Source organism: Pseudoliparis swirei, chromosome 6 (assembly GCF_029220125.1).
Source record: "Pseudoliparis swirei isolate HS2019 ecotype Mariana Trench chromosome 6, NWPU_hadal_v1, whole genome shotgun sequence".
In the NCBI taxonomy this organism is placed as follows: domain Eukaryota; kingdom Metazoa; phylum Chordata; class Actinopteri; order Perciformes; family Liparidae; genus Pseudoliparis; species Pseudoliparis swirei.
In genome coordinates this window covers 18,457,582-18,481,210 of record NC_079393.1, presented here as the reverse complement: position 1 = coordinate 18,481,210, position 23,629 = coordinate 18,457,582, and the positions used below count along the sequence as shown (strand labels likewise).

At 44.8% G+C, this 23,629-nt stretch overlaps 2 protein-coding genes across 4 annotated transcripts in view; both read left to right on the top strand.

Annotated features, from left to right (window-relative positions):
* Nucleotides 1–3,909, top strand: part of b4galnt4a (beta-1,4-N-acetyl-galactosaminyl transferase 4a) — a 179,741-nt gene extending 175,832 nt beyond the window's left edge. For all 3 annotated transcript variants that reach the window (XM_056416861.1, XM_056416859.1, XM_056416860.1), the window contains 6 exons: nucleotides 433–812; nucleotides 941–1,094; nucleotides 1,286–1,358; nucleotides 2,086–2,239; nucleotides 2,522–2,648; nucleotides 3,420–3,909. In XM_056416861.1, coding sequence (XP_056272836.1) covers nucleotides 433–812; nucleotides 941–1,094; nucleotides 1,286–1,358; nucleotides 2,086–2,239; nucleotides 2,522–2,648; nucleotides 3,420–3,552 — 1,021 coding nt within the window. In that variant the 3' untranslated portion in view covers nucleotides 3,553–3,909. The remainder of the gene's footprint in view (nucleotides 1–432; nucleotides 813–940; nucleotides 1,095–1,285; nucleotides 1,359–2,085; nucleotides 2,240–2,521; nucleotides 2,649–3,419) is intronic.
* Nucleotides 3,910–7,675: 3,766 nt separating this feature from the next.
* abtb2b (ankyrin repeat and BTB (POZ) domain containing 2b) overlaps nucleotides 7,676–23,629 on the top strand; it is a 43,170-nt gene continuing 27,216 nt past the window's right edge. Inside the window, exon 1 of the mRNA XM_056417148.1 lies at nucleotides 7,676–9,950. Within this exon, the coding sequence (XP_056273123.1) occupies nucleotides 9,059–9,950 (892 nt within the window). The 5' untranslated portion in view covers nucleotides 7,676–9,058. The remainder of the gene's footprint in view (nucleotides 9,951–23,629) is intronic.

The window sequence follows — 23,629 nt, the reverse complement described above, 5'->3', positions numbered from 1 at the left end:
GATAAAGGGCGGGGAATGGAAAGGATGTGAGACTTGAAGGCTGCGTATGTTTCCCTGCAGCCGTGTACGTTTAAAAATGTGGTTTCTCATGCTCAGCCTTATCTAAGGCAAGAAGTAATTTCACTGGGAACATATTGGTCACGCCCCGGTGCGTCGACTTAATGTGAGCACGCCTCTGTGCCGATTACCATTTCCTCCAGCAGTGCTTCCAAACATTGATGTCGTTTGTGGAAAGTAGCTGAGCCATTCTTTTTTAAATTTTCTTCCCAAAAATCCCACAGTGCAGACTTCACTCTGGAGATAATGAAGAGACACATTTTTTTTTTTAGGTGGCCTGCCTACAGTCAAATAATAATTAATCCAGTTGTGAGAACAAAATAAGAAACGGTGTTTTGTGTTTGCCTCCGCTCTCTGTTGTTTCCTTCGCCGCAGGATCTACACCCTGCTGCGAATTGTCAACGTTGAGAAGCGGCGCGACTCGGCGAGAGGGAACCGCTACCTTGTGGAGCTGGAGCTGATGGAGAGAGGCCGCAGCGTGGTGCGTCTGTCGGAATACATCTACCTGCTGCTTCATCGCAGCGGGCAGGGCGAGGAGAGCCTCGAGAACACTGACTTCGCTCCGGCCTCGGCGCCGGCTTCGGCCCCGTCAGCTGCCACGTCCAGCCTCGACACCCCGCCTCCCCCTCCCTCCACCAGGCCCCCCGTTCGGCCCGGAGCGACCCCCTGGAGCACCGCCTATGCTAAGCCGCTGCTCTGCCAGCCGGTCATGCTGCAGTGGAGGAAAGATGTCATGGTGCACTTTGTGGTGCCAGGTAAGTCAAAAGGGGCACTGTAGTTAACTTTGAAAACTGAATAAACAGAAATTAAACAGATTGTTGAGAGGAAATGTTAGTAGTTTCTTTATCAATCCACTTTTCCCTTTGTTCTTGCTGAACTTTAGTGAAGAACCAGGCTCGCTGGGTACAGCAGTTTATCTCTGACATGGAGAATCTCCATCGCCAGACAAAGGATGACAATTTCAACATCATAATTGTTGACTTTGAAAGTGAAGACATGGACGTGGAGCAGGCACTAAGAGAGAGCAGTGTACCAAGGTGTGTGTCTGTGTGTGTGTGTGTGTGTGTGTGTGTGTGTGTGTGTGTGTGTGTGTGTGTGTGTGTGTGTGTGTGTGTGTGTCTGTGTGTGTCTGTGTGTGTGTGTGTGTGAGACAATCAGCCCTTTGTATCAGGACTTTAAATGCATTTTTAGAACATTTCCAAGTGTGTGTATATGTTTGTTTTGACAGATATGAGTATCTAAGGAAAGAAGGGAACTTTGAGCGCTCAGCGGGACTGCAGATCGGAGTGGACACGATTGAGGTTAGAGAAACACACACATAGAGGCGAGACAACAGGATGCGAGCTGACAGGAAAAAGACGCTCACTGAAGGTCGGCCACTCACACTGACCGCGTGACCTTTACTGATGGACAGACAGAAAGAACACTCGTGCATAATGAATACATAACTGCTTGGCCGGTCTGTCACGGGCTGTGGATCTCGCCCTCACCTCCGAGCCTTCTCCTGCGTCCCTTCGGCTTCTCCCACACAGCCCGGCTGCGGCTGACAGGGAATCGCTGAGACAGTTAGCTGCATTTCCTCTGTCATGTGTTTGCCATCGCTGTCACATCCATTCCCTTTCCCAGGGTATGTGTGTGCGCGCGCCCATACGCCGCTTTCTGGCTGTCTCTCTGTCACACACCCATGCACACTCACACACCCATGGGTGTAGAGCGGCTGGCAATATGGACAGACGTTGATCCGTCAGTTGAGTGTCAGGGCCGTCACGGAGGGATGACAGGGCCGTCACTCATGTCTGTGTGACCTGCGGGCTCTGTAAGTGAAGACAAGCCGATGACGCTGAGCCCAGACTTCTCCACTTTCTTTCATTCTGAAATCCCACATGGGGCGAATGAGAACACATGCAGCTCATGCACAGACTCGTTCACGCACACTTTTCTTCCTGTTGCTTCTTCAATATAAACTCGAGAGATTATTTAGGTGTAATGAGTGTGTGCATGTGTGCTTGTTTGTGTTTCCTCTCGCAGGATAGTCACAGCATTGTGTTCCTGTGTGATCTACACATCCACTTCCCTCTCAACATCCTGGAAAGCATCAGGAAGCACTGTGTGGAGGGACGCCTGGCTTTTGCTCCAGTTGTCATGAGACTCGGCTGCGGCAGTTCGCCACAGGCGCCTGATGGTAACGCACAACAAAGCGCACACACACATTACACGCATGCACGCACACATCTGCGCACATAATGGAATAATCACGCTCGCCAATCAAAATAGTTTTCAAGTGTTTGTAGTTTCACATGTCACTCAAGCTCATTCCCAAGTTCCAGACAGCTACTTTACATTCATAATACTGGTTTTCAATTTGCATGCATAATATAGGCTCTTGCATCAGATGCTCATACTTATAGTGCAAAGGCATGCAATGGGACCAATATTTCCTTTTCACTTTTTGTTCTTTCCACAGGTTACTGGGAGGTGAACGGCTTTGGCCTATTTGGAATTTATAAGTCTGATTTTGATAAGATTGGAGGGATGAACACAGAGGAATTCAAAGACCGCTGGGGTGGAGAGGACTGGGAGCTGCTGGACAGGTAACCCAGCAACCAGACAACACAGTAGTCCTGCACTGAACACTATTATACAAACCCTATTTATTGTCGAGGCTGTGTTGGAACAATTTTAACATTTTAAGTTGTAATAAAATTGTTTCCTTATATTCAATATATGCTTTTTAATGAGAGTTGTGTTGTACCAGATTGCATCCTGTTGTACAGAGGCTGATGCAATTGTTGCCACCTCCTGTATATTATAAGTCATTACTGTTAGGATACAATATTTTATATTTTTGTCTCTGATGTAACTTAGGCATGGATGGTATATGTCCTCTTTTAAAGCACTGGAGGTGGATAGTGTGCACAATGTCAATAGGATAAGAGTGCAGGACCAAAACAGCAGGAGAAACGGAGACAGTCTGGACCATAAATATTTCAAGCTCTCAGTGTGTAGGCCAGCAAGGGCTTTGAATATTCAGTGTGTGAAATGTCTCTTTTCACTGACATCACGGAAGGCTGCTGCTCTCAAAACGTGCTGCAAGTGATGAGCTAAATGTGGGTCTCGAAGCAGCCAGATGGATAATTGTGCAAATAAAAGTAAATCTGCATGTTTATATACTACCCAGATGTAATTTGGGTAAATTGACAGTTTAATAAAAGAAGTTACATTTGTTTTATCAGACTCCAGGCCATTGAATGAACACATGCTATGGCTGTGAACCCAGTAGTTTCTCCAAATGAAAACAGCTTGTACGCCACGACAGTTTAAAGAACCCAGTGTTAACCCGCTGTTCCTCCCTCCCCCTCCAGGGTACTGCAGAATGGCTTGGAGGTAGAGAGACTGCGTTTGAGGAACTTCTTTCACTACTACCACTCCAAACGAGGCATGTGGATTACCCAGAACAAGAAAACTATGAAGGGGGAGCGTCCCCTCCCGGTCTGATGATTCTGAATCTACCTGCTGATCCACTGGTGTGTGAGAGAGACCTGTGTGAGCTCGCTCACTGCCTGAACTCTGCCTTTATTTGAAACGGCTCCTTTCAGGGATACCTCTGCTTCTCCATCAGCCCCTCTCGTATACTTGTCCGTACGAGGATACAAGAGTCTGAATCTGAACTTTACAAGCGAGCGGTTTACGCAGACACTCCCGAGTCATCACTTTGCCTCACTGACAGAACTACTGTACAGAGAGAAGAGGCATTTTTGTTCTTCTTCTCTCTGTCCTTTTTTTTTGGTGCAATGTTTTCAGACAGACTAGAAAGCAGGTGTGTGTGTGTGTGTGTGTATGGGTGGGTGGGTGTATATACAGTTTCTGATTCTTTTCTAAGAATAAAAAAAATGAAAAAAAAAACAAATCATTTTTCATTAATGCTACAAAAAAACAAAATATTATTCTGATTATTTTCAGCTTATGAAAGCTCAAATATCTGAATCTTTTTATATAAATATATATAATATCTATCTCTAAATATTAGAATATCAATTAGAAGTATACTGGTAATTAAATAAAAAAACAAAAACAAATCTCTAAGGAACAACAAACACTCAGCTGTTATAAAACTTTTTTTTACTTTTTTTTCAGCTGTCTGAAACTTTTTTTTTACTTGGTTTAAGGTTTTTTGAGTTTTCTTGTGTAAAGAAGTTAAAAAGAAATGTAAAAAGCTGTAAAGGCTTGCAAAAAAATGTAAAGAAATGAATCAATATGAATGCATTTTTTTTTTTTTAATGCATACTGTAAAATAAAGAAAAAAATCACAATATTCTAATTTTCTGAGACAGTCCTGTATATTGGTGTATGTGAGTGTGTTGCCGCTTGTGTGTGCTTATGATGACAGAGAGCACTTTTTTTCTAACAAGGAGATGTAAAGACAACCTAAGATCTTTTTTTCTAACATGCTCTCACGTGAGAGCCCAATAGAATGTGTGTCAACATGTTGTTCAGATAGATTCAGACATGGTGGCGTAGATCGAGTCGTAGAGGAACTTTGTCTTTGGTAAAATAGTTTCTAAATACATCAACTTCTACCTTTTGGATATCAATATGCCCGAGGTGCTGACATTCTCCTGATATGAACAGTAAGATTGTGAATCAGAAAAGCCCTTTTCCAAACAGAAAATGAAAGATTTAATAATAATCATAATAGTAATGTACACTTTTATAATGTAATTTAAATAATGTACATATAGAGAACGAATTCTTCGTCCTCTTTATGACTCTTTCTGTCCCTCTCTCTCCGACTGAATCTCCTTATTCCTCAACTCATTCTGCCTCTTTCTGTTTCAACATCATGCACATTTGTGTATATTTTCTCTTAAAATTTAATTTTTACTTAATACACCCATATTAATGCCAGCTCCTGGTTCGGACTTATTTCATTTTGTTTCATTAACTGAAGTTTGTTCTGCTGTTAGTTTTTTATTTGTCCTGACTGAGTATGGATGCACGGACATAGAGGTGCTATTTTCTGTTCTAAAACACTGAATTTGTGAACAGTTTCCACGTATTAATTATCCTGATGGTATCGTCCATTCTCTCCACATTTTCCACATCTCTAACTTCATTGTCAACTGGAACATACACCTTTAATAGGAGGGAAGCAGAGGACAGCAGTAGCAGCTTTGTGACGTATGTCACACCGTCACATCATTGTTCGAAGCATTTTCTTCGCTGAAAGTTGCATTTTAAATAGTGTATTTGAGGGATTATTCTGTCATATTAAAATACCACAGAGACGGGGACGCTCAGCTGACATTGACACTCTTCTTTTAAGCTTGTATAAAGCTCCGACAGAAGGGAGACCAGTTCATGTGTTGGACACAGTGTGGCAAGGCATGGCTGTTTCACAAATGTGTGCCTTTATCAGGGTTTGGCTGCAGGCAGTTTTTAAACTACTCTAACGACAGAAGAGGGCAGGGACAGACAGAAATACACGGTTATTTATCAGCAGGCTGTAATGTCATTGTAAATTCAGATAAACTGTAAAAGAAGGACACATGGTTCTCTTCACTTGGTTACAGAGACGTGTCAGTGTGTTTGTTGTATGACCTTAGACGCAGGAAGGAGTGGTCTTTGCAAGCCAGTTGCCCTGTTGGTGAGATACACAGAGATGGTACTAATGATTACTGAGTACAATCAGGAGGTGTGATGGAGACTCACTGGCAGCTGGAGTCCGGCAGGACCCCACCTGCTCCCATTCGTTTTGGCTGGAGGCCGGGCTCCTAATGCCTCTGTTTATGCAACATGGTACTTTTATTGATGGAGAGTGGCTTTCGGGCTCAAGGCTGGACACACATGTGGAAGACAGTTAATGGTCTATGGTTGACTGTATGATTGTCAAAATGCCCTCCAAGACCCTTTCTTTGCCTCTGCAGGAAAAGGTCTACTGTACGTCATTTAACACTGACATGGGACTATTTAACAAAAGACTCACATTAAACATAATCATATATATATATATATATATATATATAGGTGTATATATATATATATATAAAACATAAAAATGAAAGATGAAAAATAGGAATATACATTCCAAGGTAATTTCTGTGAAATTGTTTTGTAGAGAAAAGGTTTTAAGAATGTATTGTACTTCTATTTTAATTTGTCGGTTTTTTTTGCAAATAAAATGTTATGCTTACTTCCAGGTAATTTTGTTGATGTTTTTTTCTTTGTTGTGTTGTTACACTTTGTGAAAGATATCAGCTGCAACAACTCTATTCCTTATCTGACCACATGGTGGTGCTCCGCCCATACATCCATACACACATGTAGACTAACAGTGGTTGCATGGCTTCATACACATGGATATAAATATAGGATATACATATTTTGAGCAGGGGCTGAGTTGGTCCAGTGTGGGATAAAAGACAAAACGACTGTAGACAGATGAGATGAACATTGCTAGTTTTCCTACACACTCACAAACAAACTATCTGATCATTTCCTTTATGCAAACAATTCAACCATTCTTAACCAAATATTAAGCATGCAAGTCATGTGACGTGATGGGGATTTTTTTTGTCCTGGCCGAGTTTTAAAAACTCAATTGGTTTGTAACAAATCAATATAATTTGCTACACGGATCAAAATAATTGAATGTGGCTCAATAACTCTGATTGACTTGTCAAACCTATTCCTATTATTTTATCTTTTTTTAAATTATAAATAGCATATATTATGCTAGATTAAGAGACTTCCAAATTGATACCTTAAAGAACATTTTGTTGAGATTTTCACAGGCCCTGATATATTGTTATGGCTAGTTAGAAGTGCAAAGAAAAAATAAATGTACACTTTATTTATCCCTGTGGGGAAAAATTATTCTTTGCATTTGACCCAAGGAACAGTGGGCTACAGTGAAGTGCCCGGGGGAAATTAGTAAACAACACCATGTCAAAAACCTTCTGTAACCCTGGCTGTGTTTACTCTGAGGCTGACGTCATCCAGTTACCCATTCAGAGTTTCATATTGATGTAATATCATATTGATCTTGTTTCAGGACCACTGCAGGGAGAAATGCAAATGTTATCAAACTTAATATTGTGAACTCCAGAGGAGCATAACATTATTTGCAGATTTTTTATTTGGTCTTGTTTGCCACTTAGCTCTGGTGGTCTCGGCCCTGAGCATGCACAGACACTGAGCTATCATGAGGTAATTGCTGCCAAACCACAGCTACAGGAGGTCTGCATGAGGCAAGCGCTAACCTCCTATGATCTCTTCTACGCCTTCAACTGATCTTATTCAAGCTTGACTCCCCACTCAGTTCCCCTGACTGAGTGATTCATAGACTATGATGTGTGTGTGTGTATGTGTCTTTTTCCACTTTGACTCCTATAACAGCCAGGTCTTTATATGTGTGTAAGTAAACATTCATTACAGTCACTTTCACAATGTGTTGCAGTCTCGCATGCATGCAGGTTGAGTGTTGGGTCCTAAACCAATTATAATGTTGGACTCTGTCCCAGTGCAGGCACGCCCTACCTGTCTATCTGAGTGTGGAGTGATGTGAAGCAGGTAGTCACGGCCCTTTCAACATGTTTTCTTTTTTTTATTAGAAACATCAACAAACAGGGCCGCACGACTCTCCAAATCTGAAGTTTCGCAAGAGGATTTCCACAAAGTTTGTTTTAAAAAGCGAGAGCTGACACTTTTTGGTCATTACCAAAGTAGTGGACTGGGTGAAAACCAAGTAAACACATTGACTTTGTTGAAACTCTTTCAAAAGCAAAATGCACTTATTCAAGCTATTACAACACATGTATATTCTTTACAATCCCAAATAAGCTTTTAAGGTACAATTTCAGTGAAAACCCTAAGCCTAATCAAAGTAAACACTACTCCTCCTCTTACGTTACCAAGGGCTTTGCAGATTGGAGTTCTGTTTCAGGCTGCAGGTGAGAGATTAGCTCATGTGCAAGGCAGCAAGCCAAGTCCCACAGTCAACATGAGGAGGTAACTAAAGTCTGCTTGACCCATTAGCTATTATATAGGCAAAAGCTAGTAATTATATTATTCATTATTATGTCCATTCATAGTAAACGTTGTCATTACATTATAATACGAATAAAAAAGGCTGTGAACACATGTATAACATGTGAAGTAATTGGAAGCATATCATATGGATTTCAGTGAATGTGTATACAAAATACTTTAGAAGAGTATTTTATATACAAGAAAGCAACTAGCCTTCAGACATATATCTGGGTCACAATGTGTTTTGGGAATGCATTGTATGCTCGTCTGAGGCAAAACAGAGCTCAGTTATTCTCCCAAATTCAGGAAACATTTGGATCCGGGTCTTGATTGGCTGCCAGCAAAAGCCGGCCGCTCTTCTGATTGGTCCTCGAGCTGCTTCCGTGTTGTCATTCATGTGCGGTCCCTCCCCCACACACATCCGCGGCTGAGCGTCCCCAACAGGCTGTTCCTGACCAAGCGCCGGGACGCGAGACGATGAGGTAGTCTCGGACCTTTCCACGCTTGTCTACAGAAACGCAACACTTTTCTGTCCTCTAGCGGCTAAACGGGACATATTGTAACACGTGAGCTCGGCTCTGGCTGTATTTGGACCGCGGGGAGATATTTAATGCTTGTTATAAAAGACTGTGGACCCCGGAGGAAAAGTTTAAACCCGTGCGCTCTCCGGGCAAAGGTGAGACGGGTGACGGGTGCGACTTCAACTCGGTCGTCTTGTTTGTTCACCCCATTACAGTGTGGTTTTTGGCAACGAACATTTGCTCAAACGGTTTTATCCGCGCGTGTCATTGTGTTGTTTGTCTGCCCTGAACTGAACTCCGTGGAGCGGCATGAATGGCAAGTGTGCCGCTGTGTAACCAGTTTGTCCAGCTCCGCGAGGAGTTTCGGCTGCTGCTTGATTGACTTCAGGTAAACCGTTGACAAGCTTCTCCGCGGCTTCCAAAAGAAACACTGTTAAAATAGTTTCACAATAATGGCCGGTCTGAGCAACGTCCACATGAAAACCCTGGAGGACCTGACGCTGGACTCCGGCTATGGGGCAGGGGACTCCTGCAAGTCCCTCAGCCTGTCGTCCTCCAAGTCGAACTCCCAGGCCTTCATGACGGCCGCTCACCGGGGCAACTGGTGGTACTACTCCGGCTCCATGAATAGCAGGAACAACAGCTGGGACACGGTCAACACCGTCCTCCCAGAAGACCCGGAGGACATCTTCTCCAAGTGTCCGCGCTTGCCGGAGCTGGAAGAGTTCCCCTGGATCGAAGACGAAGTGGCGAAGATACTTCACAAAGTGGCCGGGAGTGGGAGCGTCAACGGGGGGCCTGCACCTGCGTTCTCCCCGGAGGCGGTGAAGCGGCTGTCCGCTCTCCTCCGCAGGGCTCTCATCCGCATCTCCAGAGAGGCTCAGCGGCTCAGCGTCATGCACTGCCGCTGCACGCGCTTCGAGGTGCAGAGTGCCATGCGCCTGGTGCTCAGCTGGTCCCTGGCCGACCACTGCGTCTCTGCCACGGTCAAGGCCATCTCCATGTACAACATGAGCGCCGGGGAGCTGCTGAGGAAGGGCAAGTCCGCCCGCTGCGGCCTCTCCTTCTCCGTGGGACGCTTCTTCCGCTGGATGGTGGACACCCGCATCTCCGTGCGCATCCACGAGTACGCGGCTATATGCCTGACCGCATGCATGGAAGCGTTGGTGGAGGAGATAGGAGCCCGCGTGCTGATGGCCGAGAGGGGTCATTCGTGGCCGGATTCGGAGTCAGCGGGCGCCGTAATGAGTGCAGAGGCCCTGGAGGGGGTGGTGAACAATGACGCGGAGCTGTGGGGAGTCCTGCAGCTCTACGAGCACCTGATCTGTGGGAAGAACGCCAATGGTAAATATATGTTTACATTTATTATTATTTTTCTTTCAGTGCACACGTAAACCAACATACTGTCCAGTAGCTCTGTGGGTTCATTGATTCAAAGGACAGCATTCCGTGTGTTTTGCTGTGTGGTGATGGATGTCAAGAAACACCCCAAACTTTATTTTTTTTCCTCTCACACACTCTACCTCCAGAGTGCTGGTCACCACTTTCCACTCCCTCAGTGTGGAAAAGGTGTAATGTGGCCTGCTGCTGGGTACAATAGCAGTTCTTTGTGCGTGAGCATTTGACGGACCCGTTGCTAATTTGACCTGTCATAATAGGAAAACACAGAACAGTGGCATCAGATACCAACAAAGAAGGTATTTTACTTCTGACCACGGTCGTACGAGGAGAAACGACTGCTGGATGTTGTTGTTGTTGTTGTTCAACAGCCAACTTTGATTTTGACAACTTCAATTGACCAGCGACAAGATTGAGTCCTCACACGTCACTCTTGTTCTCAGGTTGCATGACGGGGTGCAGAGAGCCGTGAGAGCACAGGCAGGAGGCCCGTATGTTGACACAGCTCTCTGCGGAGGCTGACTTCACCTCGCATCCTCCTGCTGTGTTGGCTGCACTCCTTTTAAATCCTCCCCTTCTTCCATTTCCTCATCCCGCTCTCCTCCTGTTGGACAAAATCCCTTTCACCCACCACCACCATCTCCACATATCTTCCATCTCTCCCTCCTCCAGTTCCAGCTGTGCGTCCTGCTCCATTTGTTTTTTCTCCACCCTCACATCCCTCTTTCTTACCTTCCCCATTTTGTCAAAACCCAGTAGACTCGGATCACTCTTTTGGCAGCCCAGTGTTGAGTTGATTCATGAGCTTGTGTTGGGACATTGTAACCAGCCTTTGTTCGTGGCCCACTACCAGCTCCCCGAAGCGGAGCTCCTCACTGCAGCACAATGGCCTTTTGTTGTGAGATCGTGCAGCTTAGCCCAACACAGAGGGAGTGAAAACAAATGCTGGGGAAGCTGGGCATACACATCCATACATACACATACATAACCAAGAGAGAGAGCAAGATAGCTATTATAATAGGGCCGCGGGATCACTATTGATAGAAGTTAAGACATTATCGTGCAGCAGCACCTTTCCCTGCAAGCATGGCATGTGCATTAAGTGAAGAAGGGGTTAATGGTGTAGCACTGACAGCTTTCTCAAGGTCTGAGATAAATCTGGCATCTAAAACAAAGTCGCCCGCATGCCCACACTCATTCACTGATCCTTTACATTTCATATTATGAACAGTTTCCACTGGTTCCTTCGCAGTGTGCCCTTCGTTTAAGCCCTCAGGCGTTAAAAACAATAGAGTGCAGTGCATTGGATTTTTCCATTATATGGTCATCTGCTTAAGTTCGAGCAATTTCCAGAGCAGCTTTTTGTATTTCACCGGATGTCTTTTGGTTGGGTCCTATTTTGGGGAGTTCAGTCATTGGTTTTGAAAGTGTGTGTCTGTGTGTGTGTGTGTGTGTGTGTGTGTGGTGGGTGATAACAACAGACCCTTATTCTGAACACACTAGTTTATTATGGCCAAGAGCAGGCTGTTCAAGCCACATACCCATACCCCCTTACCACCTTATCACCTGACACCCCACACCCTAAACTTGGCTTTCCACAGACTTTCCGCTTCTGAAATCCCCCCCCCCCCCCAGCCACCACAACCATCAGTGTAAACAATAACAATGTCCGCTTATCCTGCCCTCAAACCAGATGGTCTCAAGATGGGAGGGTAGACTACTGATCATATGGAAGGGTCCAGTCCAATAAATCCTCCTCCTTCTTGATTTCTCTCCGACTCTTTCTCTTTCTCAGGGGCCGGCCCACATCTGGAACTCTTTAAGTCAAAATGACTTCTACGGCTCCAATAACAGTTCTGAAAACTCCCTCCCTCCTCTCCTCCGGCCCTCTCTTGCTCACTCTCACTCTCGTCTCTCTCTCCTTTTTTTCCTCCTTCTTTTCTATTGCATTCACGTCCACTGAATCTTTATCTGTTTATTTCTTCTAGTCCACAGGGAGTGCATTAGAGGAACCCGGTTGAGATGTGCCAGGATCTTATTCATTACTCATGCACACGCTCGCACATTCCCGTGTACGTCTCACACACACACACACACACACACACACACACACACACACACACACACACACACACACACACACACACAACATGAAAACCCATTTAGTCTGCTTTGCATGTGTTCAAATGGCTCCACATCTCTGGGTGAACCCACTACACAGTGCCACTATACAGACACAATCCATTTGTCATTCATTTCTCCTCACAAGGAAATAGCACAAGCTTCCTGGTTTAAATTGTATTGATAGTGCTGTGAGGCATTTCAAAGTGCAGAGTCGTAGCTTTACTAATGGACAGTGAAAGTGGCTATGAAGTGATTGGTCTTTATGACTGGCACACATGTGTCTGTTGAACTCTGGTCTGGCTGACCGATAAGTTTTCCAAGTGCAGCTTTATTTGAGTTTTTGTAACACTTTCCAATTTTCTCAGATTGTTTGTATCCGTTTTTATTTCCAAAATTAGCTGTTTATGCAGTAATTTAATTACGAATGTACTTATTGTAAGTTGCTTTGGAGCTTTGGGTAATAATGTCAGCTAAATTACACGTCATGTAATTTAATGACGGTAGATATGCAAACTAGTGACTTGGCTCTGATCAACAGTGCTAACTCTCAACAGCGTTCTGGAAGATTTTGGTTGGAAAGTCTGTGGCTTGAATCTGTGCTACTGTATGAATCAGAAGCAGTGAGTATGTGAAAGAGAGCATTCATGTGCAGCAAAATGTACCTGGATAAATAAACTTTGATTTGGTCCAGCACTAAATAAAAGCAAAGTTCAGTTACCCTGCTCCAGCTCTATAAAAGTAGTAACAAAAGGATTTACTGAGAGAGCAGGACTCATGATTTGCAGCTCAGTCGTCCCCTAAATATGTATTTAGCCCAGAAAGAGGCGTGGGAACAGTGGGCAGAAAGATGCAGGGAGAGCAGCCCCGCACTGTGGTCACACAGATGGGGAAACCAGCACTCTCAAAATACACTCCTTGGTCCACAAATCTGGAACAGGATCAACGAGAGTTTTGGAATACATATCAAGATATTAATATGACGGTGAGATAGGCCTATGTTCATCCGGAAATGTGCAGGAAATAACATCAAGCCTGTGATAAATGTAGGTACCATATGAGCACCATTAGACGGTCAGAGTGTGAATCGAGTTAAAACCAAAAGTTATACAGCTTTAGTATAATACGGGCTAATCCGTCTCTGTGAGTGTTTTTGTGTGTGGGTACCACCTCCAGGCGGCTACACACACACACACACACACACACACACACACACACACACACACACACACACACACACACGCACACACTGATGGTCCATGTCACTGTTTGCACAGGCTTCTTGTCTGGTCCCAGCTGTGAAAACACTGACCCATTGGACCGGTTGTGTGCACATGTGTTTCAAAATGCTCATCTGTGGGTGTTTCAATACACTTGTGTGGGTATAGACTATTCTTGGAAAACCGTGAGTAATGCTTCCGCAGATCTGACACCGCTATTACAAAACCGATGACATCAATTGAGGAACCTCACAATGATTTCACATCTTTGATACAGATCGTTTAGTTTATAAAATGAATAACAATGAAAGTCAAATAACCCAGACGGCTTACTTTCCTGGGTGTAGCCCGTCTTTACTCGCTCCTCTTTCTTTCTTAAAACTTCAGTCATTATTTTGATCTCAAGCCAAGCTCCTCCTACTCCATTACAGCAGCATGAGTCACGCTTTTCAAAACTGTTTACAGTGAAGCACTGATAGGGAGGAAGCAACAAGGATGAAGATGACATAAAAATGGAAATGGACATAAACAGAGACACAGGAATAGTGACCGCAAACTTTAAAGTGTCTGTGCCTCTGCAAGACCAGACTTATTCTTTCTAATCACATTCTTAGACGGTAGTGCTTGAGTCTTACCAGAGAGAAGAGGAGAGTTCAGATCGGTATTGAGCCACTTTGACTTGTTTGAATTGGAAAATGTGCAGACCGTGTGTCCTGGCTGGTTCTCGAGGGAATCTGTCCTGCATGTTGGTTTTGGGATGGCCGACGCAGTACCTAATGAGGGAAGCAGGAAGACTGGCTGGAAGATGGCTGGAATCTTGGACCAGGCAGCGTCCTGCATTGCCTGGATGGCAGCAGTGGTTTTGTTGAAAGGAAACACTGTGCATCCCATCATCTCTACGCCAAGTCTGGCTGAGAGACAGCACTGCCACATGCACCTGTGTTGGGAGTCTGGCTTCGTCGTAATGCCACTAAAATATATGATTGTTCGGTGGTAAGGGTCAGAGGTTAAAGGTCAGTTGTGGTCATAGTAGTATGAGCAAGTGTATTTTAATCATGACGCTAGTGAAGACAGTTGACGGTTGGACACCGATAGATGATATGGGAATTTTCGATATCATTTAGATGACATTTGTAAACATTTATTTGTTGTTTACTGTATTAAGCTGGAAATGAGAATTACACTAAAATATGCACACATGCCCCGTGGGCCTGGTGAGGTTTTACACTTCATGGTGATCAAATGACTTGTGTGGCGATGCTGTTCGCCTGTGAATCTAAGGACTGGGGCTGAAGAGCCGACTTTGCTTTTAGTTTCACAGCATAATCAGTGCGTATGCCTCCTTGGATCATATTGCATTTCGTTTGTCACAAGTTCAAAGTCTTTTTTAAAATTCCTGCCAAGCTTGCCCACTGAATCAATAGCTATAGAAACACAAGCCAAAAAGGAAAACAGAGAGTAATATGGCGACGTAACCGATAATGATTCAACATCGTGTGTAATGTATGAGACTAATGTTGAGCTGCGATGAAAACGCCGTCTAACGTGCTTGCTTCGACAGAGTGAAGATCAGGACAAAAGGGTTGAGAAATATCAGGGCTTTTCTTCACATAACACTTTGGTCACGCAGCTCATATTTCTTTTCTCACACTGCGAGGGAAGCTCAGGTCTGTCTGACGTACATAAAGAAAAATCATGTCAAAAATGTATTTGACTAGACAAAGTATAGTGCAAAATGCATCGTTATTACGACTATAAAAGCAGAAAAGACCATAAGCTACGATGTGAGAGCAGTTATTGTACCCAGCCTAGACATAAATGCAGTCAGTCACTGTAAGAAATCTGTCATTGCTACTAAAAGACTATTCATTTCACAGCCACACCCCCGCTCACTCAAGACATAAATAGTTTAATTAAGTGTTGCAGCATATGGTTTGCAAAGTAGGGCTGCACCCTGATAATCATCTAATTAGTCTCTTTGATCTTTGTCAACTAAGATTTACTTAGTCAATTAGCTGTCACAAATGTTTTTTTATGCCTGATGATTTATTTCCAAGACACCTGTGAGCACATCTCTGGTAAACACAATATGTGGTGTAGACGTGGTGCACATCGTACTCGATTTCAGTTTTATAATTAGTTTTTTTTGTCGCCATGCCGGTCATTCCCGCCTCACTTTTAAACATTTGTGCAGAGCTCACAAAGAGTAGAGTCTCTGTCAAACTACAAATCATCAGTTTTCCCGCTCCTTTCCCCTGGAAATCCACACCATCACATTTCTAATTGCTCATAAGCATAAGCGGACATGCATCAGCTTCTCCGCCTGTGTGCTCCAACAACATTAAACACACAATTGGAGCCGGTTGCTGAAGTCGATACAGAACCATTTTGTGGGTGATTTGGTTGTAATGTTTAATTACACGGAAGCAGATCAGATGGGCAGACTGGGGGAGGAAGTGAGTAGAGCGAGCATGAAGGGGGTTCAGGGAGTGTGTAGTTTAAGTGGAAACAGATTGATCTGACCAGGGATTGGACATAATAACCCCTCGCTATGTTCTCTGGTGAAATCTGTTGGAGGCACAATGACTTGGCTGGATGGAGCCATGGAGAGATGGAGCTCATATCCTCCCTGAGTGTGATCGATATAACCAGGTTGGCCAAAGCCAAGCAGCTGAAGAAGTGTGTGTGTGTGTGTGTGTGCACGTTTGTGCACACTTCCATGAACCGGCACTGAAAATAAAAAGAACACAACTTCTTTTGGATGTTCCTCAACCACGCTCGGAAAGTGGTGTTTTTCTTTTCCCTTTCGTGCCATAAACTGTTGTTTTTGTAAACGGTTGAGAGAGAGGGCTCTTTTTGTGACGCTGTCAGTGACCTCTTTGTCCGGCGGAGTCAGAGCAGCAGTGTGTGGAGCCTGAATGGCAAAGCTCCGACATATCTGGAAAAGCAAACGCGCCGGTCTGTAGACACACACTGTTTCACACATGACTCTCACCTCTGGTCACCTTGTTCACGCTTGTGTACAAACACATATTTCCGTTTCATACACACTCGTGCACACACAAGTAGACTTGAAGGCGTTTTGAATAATTTATCTCGCTGTCACTATAGTTGACATGCAAGACAAATGGAGGCAAGAAACTCCATGGGTAGTAAAACCACTCTGCACACTGATACCCCCCCCCCCCCCAATCACACACACCCTCCTCTGTACACACACACACACACACACACACACACAAACAGACACTCCCACTAAGGTAGAAGCAGACAAAGAGAAGAAGAGCCTCTTCCTTCTCTCACTCGCAACCTAAGCATTACTGCTATGGTTGGCGAGTGTGCGGAGGGTGGAGTTAGCAAACATCTTTCAGTGGACAGAGACACTCTATTCAGCATTTATTAATTCTGCTTCTTTACAGTTGAGTGCCTTTCAGGTTTAGAGCCAAACGTCCTTTAAATATAAACACATCGGTAGGCATATCTGTAGTACTTCATGCCTTCGGCACTGGGAAATCTGGACCAGCCTAAATTGAGTGAAAGTTCACGGCTCGTATGATGTTTGGAAACAGTTACGCCAACACCCGGAACAGACGGACAGTTTTCCAGAATGAGAATTTGGAAGGAGTGAGAGAGAAAGTGAAAAGGGAACAAAAAGGAGAGTGGAGAAGCAACTGCAGCTTCTATGACAAGCTTGTCAGTGAGTGTGTCAGCTTCAGTGACCATCATGACAGGTTAACTGAGGTATGTGCGTGTGTGTGTGTGTAAGTAGTCATCATTTATTCTGCATGTTTTTGCTTTTGATGTCTTGCGGTGTCTCCCATCTCGGTCTCTCTCCTCTGACGCTCATGGTATCTGTGCTGTGTGTGTGTGTGTGCATATCTGTTTGAGTGTGTTTGCTCTTCAGTCAGCAGAGTTGATTGAGGACGGCCGGAGTGACAGTAAACACAGGCATCCGTTCAGAGAGGAAACTGAGGGTGTCGAGTCATGTTTGATGCAGCTCTCTTGTGTAGTGAAAGCACACGGACGAGAAGAGTTCGCTCTTTCTTACTTTCTTGAAAAGTCCGTTGACCCTCCAGTGACAGGAATCCATGCCGTATGTCACCATGCGTTTTTATTGCAACCGTGAGGCTGATACTCATCCTCTCTCTCTTTCTCTCACCACCCTCCGCTCTCAATTGTCTCGTCTCTCTCCATCAGACACTGGAATGTGGTTGTTTGCGCATCGAGCCCGCAGCTTTGTCAGCAGCAACACGTCCGTAAACATCAAAGCTAGGGATCTGATCTGATCTGATCTCTGGGTCAACTCAGCCGACTCTCACATGTCTGAGCCCCTATAGACTGATGTTCTCGGTAAACGCATTCGATCGGGAGCGCGCAAGGGTTTTGATAAAGTTAGCGGAAGGATTTAAGTGACAACATCCGGTTTTGCAAAGTTAGCGGAAAGAACCACGTGAAACAACATCCGTTTTTCAAAATAAGATGACGACAAATCATACACTAGCACAGGGGTTTCCAAACTTTTTAGGCCATGCACCCCCTTCTACATCTCGACCGGGTTCACGCACCCCCAATCTCTTACACTTTGCGAGTTGGGGGGGGGGGGGGGGGGGGCGAGTGACCTTTGCTCCGTCCAATCCGCGCAGACCGGCGTCGGAGCTCTGCGGACGTATTGAGCACCCCTGCATTCAAACATTGAATGGCCGAGAGTTTTTTTCAGCGTGAGAAATACGATGTGTGGCGGGAGTGCAGGAGTTAAGACCGAAATGTGTGAGTCTCACGCTCAATGCGTGACACTTGAGAGCCCTGAGAATGTTTAATATTAATTATTACACCATTAGACCACCATTAAATTTTTCCTCTCGCGCACCCCCTAGAGACAGCTCGCGCACCACACTTTGGGAATCCCTGCACTAGCATATAAAAGTAAACAATGAACTGATTTTGTATCTTTATAGATCGTTTCTGAGATTTAGCTTAAATTATGCTAACCTTAAAACATGTTTACTGTACCAAGGAAGAGTTTATTAAAATAAGTCAGACTTTTGTTTGTTAAAAAAAGTCCTGTATATAGATTTCCCCAAGAGTTCCAGGAAATGAATGATGCAGATGTGTTCCATACATATCTGAAATCCGCTACAATAGCAATCAAACTATTTTAATGTATCAATTAGGACATTTTTCAAAGTAAAAGTCCTAAATGTTTAAAGAAATCGGTAATTTCTTTAATGTTTGAGGTGCTTTATATATGTATTTCCTCAGTCCTAGGCAATAATGCTACACAATAAATAGAATGCTTCAATCAACACCGTGATCGGTATTATCGGTGATCGGCAGATACTGATTTCAGTGATCGGTGATCGGCACAAAAATCCGGATCGGTGCATCTCTAGTGATCGGTGATCGGTATTATCGGATCGGCAGATACTGATTTCAGTGATCGGTGATCGGCACCAAAAACCTGATCGGTGCATCTCTAATCAAAGCTCAGCGGCCTGTTCATATCACACAAGATGCGTCGCTCCTCCCCCGAGCTGTGTTGATAACCGAACCTCGTTGGGCTTTTAAGACATCTCGAAGTTTTCACGCCTGAGGTTGTTCTCCTGTTTGGCTTCGTCGAACCTGGTCATCTGTTTTCCAACGTATAAAAACATCACGCCAGCCTCTTCCAACCTCTCTGCTTTTTATCTGTGTCTTGTTCTTGTTCTTCACGGTTCTTCTCAGTCCACATTGATTGCCGTCTCTGGCACTGGCTCTAACCTTGTCTGTTCATCTCCCGGTACCTTACCCTGGCCTCTTTTCACTTCATACTTTGCTCTCTGCAGTGAAACCGAGGCCACATTAAAATGACATTTTTACAAAATCTTTTCCTTTTCCCGCCAGTGCCGTCTCCTAAAAGCATCACCTGTTGGGTCAAGGTCAGTCTGTTGAACGTGGTGATTAAAAAAAAAAGCCGCATAAATAGCCGGAAACTATGTACAGTAAGGCTCCCTGGAATTCCCTCGTGGTTAGTGGAAGGAAGGGGCACATTTAGAGCACATATGGGGAACACATGTGGGCACAGGAACACAAACTCTATCAAGACAGGACACGCTTTGCCATATCGCCTTTAGTCTCTTTCTGTTGATGAGATCTGCACAGCACATGCGCCACATGTGCAATTCTTCCTGGAGTCGATATAAAAAGTTCTGATCTTATCGGTAACCAACACAAGATGTGTAGTTTTAGGAAGGTAATCATTTCTTAAGTGTGCATAAACATGAAGACACAGCGGGAACATTCACCATCAGGTTTGCCCTGTATATCCGCTGCAGAGGGAGGAGACTCCTTATTACCCATAATCACCATGTCTACGGCTTTCAACTGCCGAGGAGTGCGTTTGGGTTTGAGTCTATGTTGTGTTTTTGCGGGGAGGAGAACTTGTACGGCGTGACTGGCCGCTGCGAGATGAACAATCCGATGTGACACTCTGTTTGCGTTACTGTGTCTGTATAGGATATGTCTCTTTGGAAATGTTCCCACTATTGTGGGTTACTTTTGCACGTGTTGAACTTTGCATTTGAATATTTGGGGGTGAATTAATAGGCCTCGTCTATTGAGCTCCATCTGCTGTGTCTGCTGTCTATATGTGTCGTGTTGCCCATCTGTGTTCCACTGCTGCACAGAACACACTCTCGCAACCATGGCCAAGTTTCCTCTCCGACATTAAGATAATCTGCCTATTGAGCATTGGAGGGATGGAGGGAGAAGATGGAAGTGGGAATAGGGCGGACGTGCTGTGGAATTTCACACTGATGAAAGGATGCCTTGTTCGAGGGTGGAATGGTCTTCGGTTCAACTTCTGTCAAACAGCTAATGATGCTCATCTTCATAAGATGGGTGCCCACGGTTTTCCCTTTTTTCAGTGGTTGAATCTAATTCTGCCATTCGCCTCGTGTCCCTCGGTGCATAATGTGTGAATATGAATTGGACTATAAGTATCTTGTGTGGCTGTGTGCTGGTAGTGTGTCTCTGTCGATGCAGTGGAGCGGCGGTTGCAGAGGAAGTCAGTCAGACGGCCGTTGCACAGGCCGTGGCTTCAGCTCCGAGCACCCCTCAATGCTTCCTCTTCTTCTCCACCTCAAAGAGCAAAATACAGCCTTTAAAATGCCAACATGACCATCAACTCATCAAACCTGATTCTGTTGAACTCTTTGCAAACCCAATGGGAATATTAAACATGTTAGGATTAGACACTTGTTGCACCCGCGTGGCTCGTAGATACAAGTGTGACTAATTTCGCCTCTATTAAACAAATATTCTCAATATTATCCATGTGTTTCACATTAGATATCGACTATACAGTGCTCATACTGTGTATGTATATATATACACACACACACACACACACACATATGTGTGTGGGTCAGTGCACTGGCCTTCTGGAGCTTCTCTTTAAAGAGGATATAAAGACACATTCAAAGGCAGTCTGACTGTAGTTAAACATATAATGTAAGACCCAGCCGTGCATTCACTCTGGCAGAGGTCAAGAAGAAGAAAGTTGTGGAGCTGGAGAGGTCAACACACCTTTCTGCCATTAAGCAGACCTTTGACAAGTATTTGCTTTGTCTTGAGTTAAAAGTCTGCCTCTGGTCGGGAATATCTCCTACCCTCCAGGAGGAGTCGTTCAGTAGTCCAGTCAGGTGCTAAGAAGAGGCGTGTGCGTCTGCCTGACGGGGTTGAAGTGGGCAGATGTGTCAGTGGTTTAAAGTGGACAAGGGGGTGGGAGTCGGCCTGAGGGTCATTAAGTCATAAATACTGTAACACCCACCCAGCCGGTCAGCTGAGTCCCAGCTGGAGTGCAAGGAGCTTTTACTCATAGAGGTGAATTCATTCAATTATATATATATATAGATACAGTTGTTTTATTTCATTGTTTTGACATCAGGTCTGCAGACAGGAACCAGAGGAGAACAATGGGACACTTCATGGGAGTTACCACACAGGCAATCCCACATGGGAAAGCACAGGGAAGAGATGTGTTGCTGTGTCTCTGATAACATTGTGGCTCCATCCCGGGGTCTGAATAGACAAAGATAACACAGAACAGCACTTGCACGCAGACACTCTCAAAGAAAATCTAAAATCACTCGAGATAAGGACACAGCCTGATAGCGAAGAGGCAGACCGAGACGCAAAGGATTCACACTATCAGCATGTGGTTGGCTTTCCCTCTGTATGCAGGTGTGACAACTCGTGCTTCTTAACCTCATTAGGACGTCTGTGTGACATCTGCTGCCGAGGCCCCTGACGTCCATCGTGTCTGGATGGATAGCTGTCATGTCCAGCCCCATGCAGGCAGACACACTTTAGTGGAGGCCCTTCTTCTTGTCAGTGACTGAAGAGATTTCAAATACATTTTACTTGTACACTTAACTTAACAACTTTAGCAGCAGAAGAAGAGAGGAAAGACACGCAAGTAATGTGTTTTAAATGTGTTGAACATGTGGAGATTGAGACTCTTGTGGGTGCAGAAAGCGAGTCTGGTGTATCTCCCCGTCTCGAGACGGAGAGAAGAGCAAAGCGGGGGGAAAGGGAGGGACAGTGACGTGCACAGAGATGAAAAAAACAGAGCAGGAGATGAACCTGCCATGTGGTTCTTGGCTCTAGTGCTCTTCTGCGCTGAAGGCTGCAATTACCCTGTGACCGACTGGTGCTGGGAGCGAGAGGGTGGTGAGGTCAGCGCGCAGCCGGCCTGCACCGGCAGGTCAAGTACTATTCATGCCCCGGCTGGTGCATTTCTGCATGCAGCTCATCAGTCAGGCCGTTGTCTGAACTACGGGCTCCTGGGAACCTGTTGTTCAGACAACGGCTGGGGAAGGCATCATCACACACACACACACACACACACACACACGTATTTTAAGCTTGCACAGTAATCCCTGGGTATCACATTGTTGGGACCTTCTCCTTTTTTGCCATTCTTTAAATTGCACCACTGTCTTAATGCAGTATTGCTCCCTAACTGAAGTTCTCCCCAGCTCCTACCCGTCTTTGTTATGGTGTGTGTTATTGTCTTCCTTTGTTTCTCTCAAGGGGCAAAAGGTAAATGGAGCTAATTATCACCCTGCAGTTTTGCAAGCCCTCCTGAGACTTCACAAGCTGAAATTGGAGAATGGGAGTTGTCCCAGGGTACTGTGTGTGTGTGTGTTTGTGTATGTGTGTGTTCAAACCCCAACTCTGAACACTTGGCAAGCGGTTGAATGAAATATCCTGCGCCTCGCCTTCTGTCTGTCTAGCCATTTGTGGTCATGGGGTTTCCCAAGTGGGTAAAGCAGGGGCTGTTGTTTATCTTGGAATGAGTAAGTAAGTACAATAACTAAAATTCAGAAGAAAAATTCAAACAAGATGTCCGATTGGGCAGAAAAGAGAGATTGTGACGAGTGAAAACCTGGCAGACACGGAACTAATGAGGGAGGGGGAAGTCGACGGAGATTGTCAGGCCGCACACATGCTCCGCCGTCAGCGTCCCATTTCGACATCGGGAAAAGGAGAATGAAAACAGATTTGTCACTCAGTCTGCCATTTGCACAGGAGCTATGTGAGCATGTGCTAGAATAGTCCCCCAACTTGTACACACAAACATTCCTCTTTAACATTCACACACCCACACAGCTCCTTTAAAGGGTCTCAGCTGGGCAGTCTCTCTGGGAAAGGTAGAGGGTTTTTTGTGTGTGTGGTCAGGATGTGGCTAGCACCTCTCACTCGTCATGATTTACTAACAATACCCATGGCGGTTAGACCCTGACACTCAGCACATATTACAAGTCTGAGTGCGTCGACCATACAATCTGGAAACTTTCTCCCATTCCCTGATTTTGTTCACATTGTAGCACAGTTTCACTCAAAAAGTGTGTGTGTGTGTGTCTGATGATTTATCGATTGATTCCTGCCAACCTCTAGGTTTTTATTAATTTCTGTGAAGGGCGTAGTTGGTAATAAAAAATGTGGCCAATCTAAATGTCATGCTTGAGTTTGCCAGGGTGTGAGTTTCTGTGTGTTTGTGCGTTAGGAAAAGCTTAAAGTCTGTCTGCTATTATTTAGTCATTGTGGCTTGGGGAGGGTTGTGGGAATGTCAGTTGAAGTGAATTGACCGGGTCTTCTGTGATACTCAGGAAGAAATGCATTAACTCACACACATGCACACTCGTGAGAACTGCCCAGCTCCAGAAGCACTTTAAAGCAAATGGCCTTTGGCTTTGATATTGCTCCTACTTCTTAAAGTTCACTGTTTGTGGTCGCTCTGGT